The sequence below is a fragment of the Falco biarmicus genome, chromosome 1 (assembly GCF_023638135.1).
Source record: "Falco biarmicus isolate bFalBia1 chromosome 1, bFalBia1.pri, whole genome shotgun sequence".
Classification (NCBI taxonomy): Eukaryota; Metazoa; Chordata; class Aves; order Falconiformes; family Falconidae; genus Falco; species Falco biarmicus.
Window position 1 is genome coordinate 4,091,173 of NC_079288.1, and position 6,000 is coordinate 4,097,172.

General features: G+C 43.8%; 1 protein-coding gene across 3 annotated transcripts in view; it reads left to right on the top strand.

The window, feature by feature from the left end:
- The window catches only part of PITPNC1 (phosphatidylinositol transfer protein cytoplasmic 1), a 90,287-nt gene extending 84,594 nt beyond the window's left edge, over positions 1 to 5,693 (top strand). For all 3 annotated transcript variants that reach the window (XM_056327401.1, XM_056327410.1, XM_056327391.1), the window contains one exon: positions 1,983 to 5,693. In XM_056327401.1, coding sequence (XP_056183376.1) covers positions 1,983 to 2,242 — 260 coding nt within the window. In that variant the 3' untranslated portion in view covers positions 2,243 to 5,693. The remainder of the gene's footprint in view (positions 1 to 1,982) is intronic.
- The last annotated feature ends 307 nt before the right edge of the window (positions 5,694 to 6,000 follow it).

Sequence of the window (6,000 nt, forward strand, 5' to 3'; positions counted from 1 at the left end):
TTGAGGATTTTGCTTTGAATGAAGCCTGCCATCCTTAGTTCCCATGTGGAAAAATCACCTTTGAGGTCAGAACAGAATTTGTCATTAATGAAAAAAAAAATTTAAAAAATGAAAAAATGTCTGAGCTTTCTTAGCTCAGGGCAAAGACTTGTTTTACTTGACTGTATTGCAGACCACAAGGGAATTTAAAGCAAATATGAGCTAAAAAACAGAAGGCAACTGAAGGGACAGTAAGTATTTCGTGTCTGAATTTAAAATGAACAGTCACTTAGCAAGACTTTATCAACCTTCATTTCAATGGCCAGGAAGCTGAGAAATCTTTCCGTCCTCTTTCACTTTCATTTATCCGAGACAGCTTTTGTTTGGGCCAGTACAGGAGCCCTGGGTCGAAATCAGCTGGAATAAATGCAGGGGTGCCCTTCGGAGTCCGGGGGCTTCTCAGCCCTTCGGGTTTGGGAACACCGCACACACGGGTGCAGGGGGTGAAACGAGATGTAAATCAGCAGGACAGGCTCGGATCTATCTCCAGCACGAGTAGGTACAGTTCTTCAGGGACCATCTGTTTATTTCTGCCACTTACCTCAGATTTGAAAGCAGCGTAGTCCTCGCTCCTAATAACCTGCAATGTGGGCTGGAAAGGTCCCGGGAATGTCGTCTGCAGGGAAGGGAGAAGGCAGCTGGCAACATGCGGGCTCTTGTTTATTTAAAATGGTTTGTAATGCAACATAAAGCTTCTACATCACGTTTGCAGCCAAGGCTACAGCTGCATACAGCTGGGTAATCTTAAAAAGTATGGATGTATGGAAAGCGTAGGATTTTGTCACGCACACGGTATGCACCATTGCCAGTCCCGTGTCTCAGGCGCCCAAATATGCAAGAATTTTAAATCGATTAAAATGCTAGTGTCTTTATTTCTGTGGGGTTTTTTGAGCTTTCAGAGCTGAAAGAATCTATAAAACAGCGTAATGAAATACTTCACGTTTGCAGATTTAACGTGATGTTTAGTGAAAGCCATAAAATTTGTTCCAGTTGGCTCAGTGGGCATCTTCCAGGCAGCGCAGACGTGAAGTAGCAGGTTTCAGCAGAGTCTCGCTGATTTTTCGCTCGGTTTGCCGTGTGTAGCAGATGTCAGTCATTTGGGATTTATCCGGAAAAGTTTTGCAGGGCTGAGCTCGGACCACGGGAGGCTGGGCTTGCTCTGCCCTCTCGTGGGTTCCCGCAGCACTGTGACACGCACACGGGCCGCTGCTGTGGACCAGTTTCCCATTGCAAAGTGGCTTCTACCTCTCGGCCTCTGTTTTGCAGGGAATTAAGCTGTGGATTTGTCAGTTGGCCAGAAATGTTTTCAGTACGGATTCTGGATGGGAAAGCTGAAAAGCATGTTGTGGCTTTCTCCAGCAAGAGGGGGGGCTGGGGGATTTGGCAGTGAAAAGCAAAACGGCCTCAGTCCGTGCGTGCAGGCGCATCGTGCGATGGGAGCTGTGCAGGGGGGAGAGAGAATTTATCATCCCTTGGTAATTACAGTAGATGAACAAAGCGATGACAGCCAGCCCTTTACCCGGTCATGCTTATCATCTCAATGAAAGCAACAAACCCCCTATCAGTTTTATTTGGTTTCAAGTCCTGAAAAAGTCGACTTGCTGACTGTGTATCTAAATGTATTCTTTAATTGCCTGTGAAATAGCTTGATTTTTCCAGCAATTACAGAGGTAGCAATCTTTATTCCGTTCAGACACAGGTAGAAGAACCATTAGTACGTGATTAATGTACTTAACTTCATTTCCTTTATGTTGGCCACATTGTACTCCCATCAATGCATTACAATAGGAAGGCATTCACGTGGAGAATCACTTAATGATATGCATGATAAGCAATCATTCCTTGATTTATAATTTGGATGGAAGTAGTTTAACTGAGTTAATGAAATGATAATTTGAAATTATTCTAACATGCCTTTTATCTTTCTTTCCTTCTTGCCGAAGACATGACAATGGATCAAGTTCGAGAGTTTGAAAGAGCCACTCAGGAAGCTACCAACAAGAAGATCGGCGTCTTCCCACCTGCAATATCTATCGCTAACATTTCCATGCCTTCTTCAACCCGCAGTGCTCCATCTAGTGCTCCGTCAACTCCTCTCTCCACAGATGCTCCTGAATTCCTAACGGTTCCCAAAGACCGGCCTCGGAAAACATCTGCTCCAGAAACTCTCACTCTTCCAGATCCAGCGAAAAAAACCCTTTGAATTAACCCAGCATGTTTCCTCCTGATAAGCCATGTCTACCACAGCAAGACTGATGTAACTTAATTTCTACAAAGGTCATGGTGGTTTGTTAGTTGGTTGTTTGGGTTTTTTTTCCTCTTAAAATAATCTTACTGGTGTGGAAAGATTACTTCTTTCCTCAGAATTGATCCTTAAAACCTTCAGAGAAGTGCATGCAAGAGAATGTAGTTTATATACTCCTAAAGTAGTGTTTCAAGCCATCTTACTGACATACGGTGAAATAGCCTGAGGGGAACCCTAAAAAACCATAAATCGTCCTGTAGCAGTACCCTACCTACAAATCCTCATCTAGGTCATAGCATTTATAATTAGGAGTAAGTATTTAGTAAAGCTGCCAAGGACTTCTGAGGCAAATCAGTGCCAACTAAAACGCAGGGTTAACAGGAAAAAACCCTCCCGTTTTCTTCTTTTATAGCGGATTTTAAAAGCCTTCCTACTCTCAGGCTTCTCCTGTGTATTCATAAACCTTTGACCTGTAACTCATTGCACTCGAACACCAACAGCAATCGCTCAGACTTGCAGTTCGCTTAATATGACTCAGGATTTGGGGCCTTAGCTAACAAACGCAAAACTTTTCAAACCTAAAATACCGCTGTATCGAAGCCCCGATTGTAATTAATTATACTGACTTTGAGGCCATTGAACTATTTCTACCTTGCACAGAATTTGTAAAAGAAACCACCTGTTTGTTGTAAATAATGTATTTTAATAGCTCTCCCCTGTCCTTTTTGTGGTCTCTGAAGTCCGTATTGGTGTTCATCGGTGGTGTTCCTTGTGTAAGACTGAAAAAAAAGCAGCTAAATTGAGCCAGTTGAGAAGCAAAACCAATGAATTCTGTCTTTTCCTTGCTGGAAGAAGAGTGGTAGTTACGCTGTAGGATCTTGAATGTAAAGGAAAGAGAATATCAGGCTCTTTTTTCTTTCCCGCCTCCCGTCTTTCCCAAACAGCACGTTCCCAAAAGCTGGTCCCAGGCTTTGCCATCGTCCCAGGAAGGGGTGAGCAAACCTGGTGACTTTAGGAAGCAAGGGAATGGTGGGGCTGCGCGGTCCGTGGAGGGCGACGCTAAGGGAACAGAAGCTCTTCGATCTCAGGAATTAAAATGCAGAAAAGGATGTTTCCCGGTAGGGAAGTGTAGACTGGAAGGAGGAGAAAAAGAAATGGCAGAAGCGGTTTCTTCCTTCCTTCTCAAAACGGGAGCTCGGTGAGAAACGTCCCCCACTGCCCCCACCTGGGGTGCGCTGCCTGTCACACAGGTGGGCGCTGCCGGGACCTGCGGGTGCTGCAGGAGGTGTTCAACAATCCACTGCTCAGTTCCCAGGGAGCGACAGCCATTACCTGAAGCAAGAGCAAAGCGGGTGAAATTTTGCGCCACCGGTGGGGTGTTAGGTGGATGGTAAAAAAGAGGGTCCCCCAGAGCTGAACGGGGGTCGGATGTTGAACACTCCGTTTGGGGTGGCCTTTTACCTGGGCGGGACGTTCGTGCCGTCTTCTCAGCACCACGCTGGGATCTGCTGGCTGAAATGCACTGAACTTCTCGATGGCTGTAGATCCAGTAGGAGTTACCTTGAATGTGTGGTATTTGTAGAGTAGTTTTAGTAGCAGGAGAAGTAATTCCACTGCCAGCCTGCACTGAAAACAAGTGTATATTTGTTTGATAGTTAAAATCCTGTAGCTAGCAAAATCCTGCGGCTCTTTGTAGGGTAGCTGTGGTCTGACTTCATGCGTTCCCCCCCTTACTGTCCATGTTTTGCTTTGCTTTTCTTCTCAGAGCTAGTAATTCTGTGTGGTTAGTAAACCAATGGGTAACGATTTATTTGTTTGAAAAGAATCCGCTGTAACGATGCAAACAAAACTTGCCTACGCTAGTTTATGATTTCAGCTTAAAAAGTGTGCAGATTGTATATTCATGATTATAACTGGTCTGCTCTTTTAATTATTATTATTTGTTTAGTTGCACGATTGGAACATCGGAAGAGAAGGGAAACCTTTGAAAACATGAAGCATTGTCTGGTGGGGTTTTAATTTCCTGAATTTGACCTATATAGGAATAGTCGAGGTCTGCTCCCCCTGACGTCTGGTTTTCAGTGACTGTCGTCTTTGTCAAGGCAGAATTTGCTCAGCTCCATCACAGTGTCCTTGTGCTTACACGTTACTGTTTCTAGATAAGTTCTGGCATCTGCATCTGACAGGGATTATTAGATCAAAGCAGTCCTGCCTTTACTTACATTTAACCGATTGATTTCCAATCCCACGTGGATACAGTGATTATCATATTAGGTGGCTTTGGGGATAAGGCATGTGTGACAGTTACTAACAGACCTGAATAGGACACATCTTAATAGCTGCGTGACAGAGATGTCGGAGAAAGACACTGATCACATCATGATAAAAATGACAGACTGTTCCGTGTCCCGTCTGCCGGTGCTGCTGCTGTCACCCTGCCACCCAGCAGGGCTGCTCTCCAGGAGCACCGGGTTTGCTGACGGAACAGCCGGAGTTCCCCGTTGGCCACAACAAGGATCAGTCACGTTGCCCCCGCGTTGCTTGCTGATGAAGGCAGATAAAAAGATGGGTGATGTTTCATTGCTTTGGGTCAGAAATGCCCCAGGCTTGTCATTGCCTTTGTCAGTAACCCTCTGCTGTGTCCAGCTTGGCTTTCCCCTCTGCTCAGTACCATGTAGTCAATGTCATCTGTAAATACCTTCTTCTGTTTGGTTGGGGTTTGTTTGTTTTCTAAGTAGGATAACTTTCTAGAATATTCCCAGCAAATGCTCAGAAGCACACGAAATTAAATGAAAAGCAAGGTCTGAACACTTCAGCATAACATCTCGAGGCAAAGGGGTCGGTTTCATTACCGATTTTTTTCACAGTGCTTTCTGTTGTATTTTCAAACATGTTTATGAGGAGAAAAATAGAGAGCAATTTGCAGGTGTTCATCACTTCTTTTGCAAAAATAAATGCTGTGATCGTTCAGTGGGTGCATCTTTAGAGCCTGGTGCTGTGCAGCAAAGCTGAACAGGCACAGTAGCTGTGTTCCTGTTCTCTGCCACAGCGGCTGAAGGATTGCACGATCCAGCTCTGCTGGGGCTTGGCAAGGAGCTTTTCATCAAGGAGAATACAGTTCAGAGCAAAGAACACAATGAGTTTCTTTGGGTTTCTATTGAAACTTCTTCCCAGCTTTGCTTGTACATTTATGTATTTCGTATAGAACAATCATTACAAAATAACTGGCAATTCATTGCAGTCTTTAGGAGGGGACGTCTCCCAGTAAATTAAAAAAGGGAGGTATCCATAAAGACTATGAGGAGCAGCACATTCCTGAAACACATACTGAATAGGATTTCTTATGAATGTAATGGTTAATTTTGTAAATGACTGGATAAATCCTGTGAAAATAAACTATTTGACCTTATTCTTTGGCTTTTTTGATTATTCTGGAAGGTGATTTTGTGACATCTAGTAGCCAATTTGCATTAATTGCTGCTGTAGAGATTTTGAAATGGAAATACTTGTTCCTTGAATTTTAGTTTGTAACAAGACCGCTGTATTTTGTTCAAACTGCTTTGAAGCTTGCTGCACTATAACTTCAAAACAATGTGCTCTCATTTGAAATAAGCCAAATGTATATGCTTTACATGAGTTAGTGAGTGCGGTGAGAGAGAATTCATCATCTTGTCAATAGGAGCTTTTCTGTTCTCATTGTTTGGACTTGGGTTTTT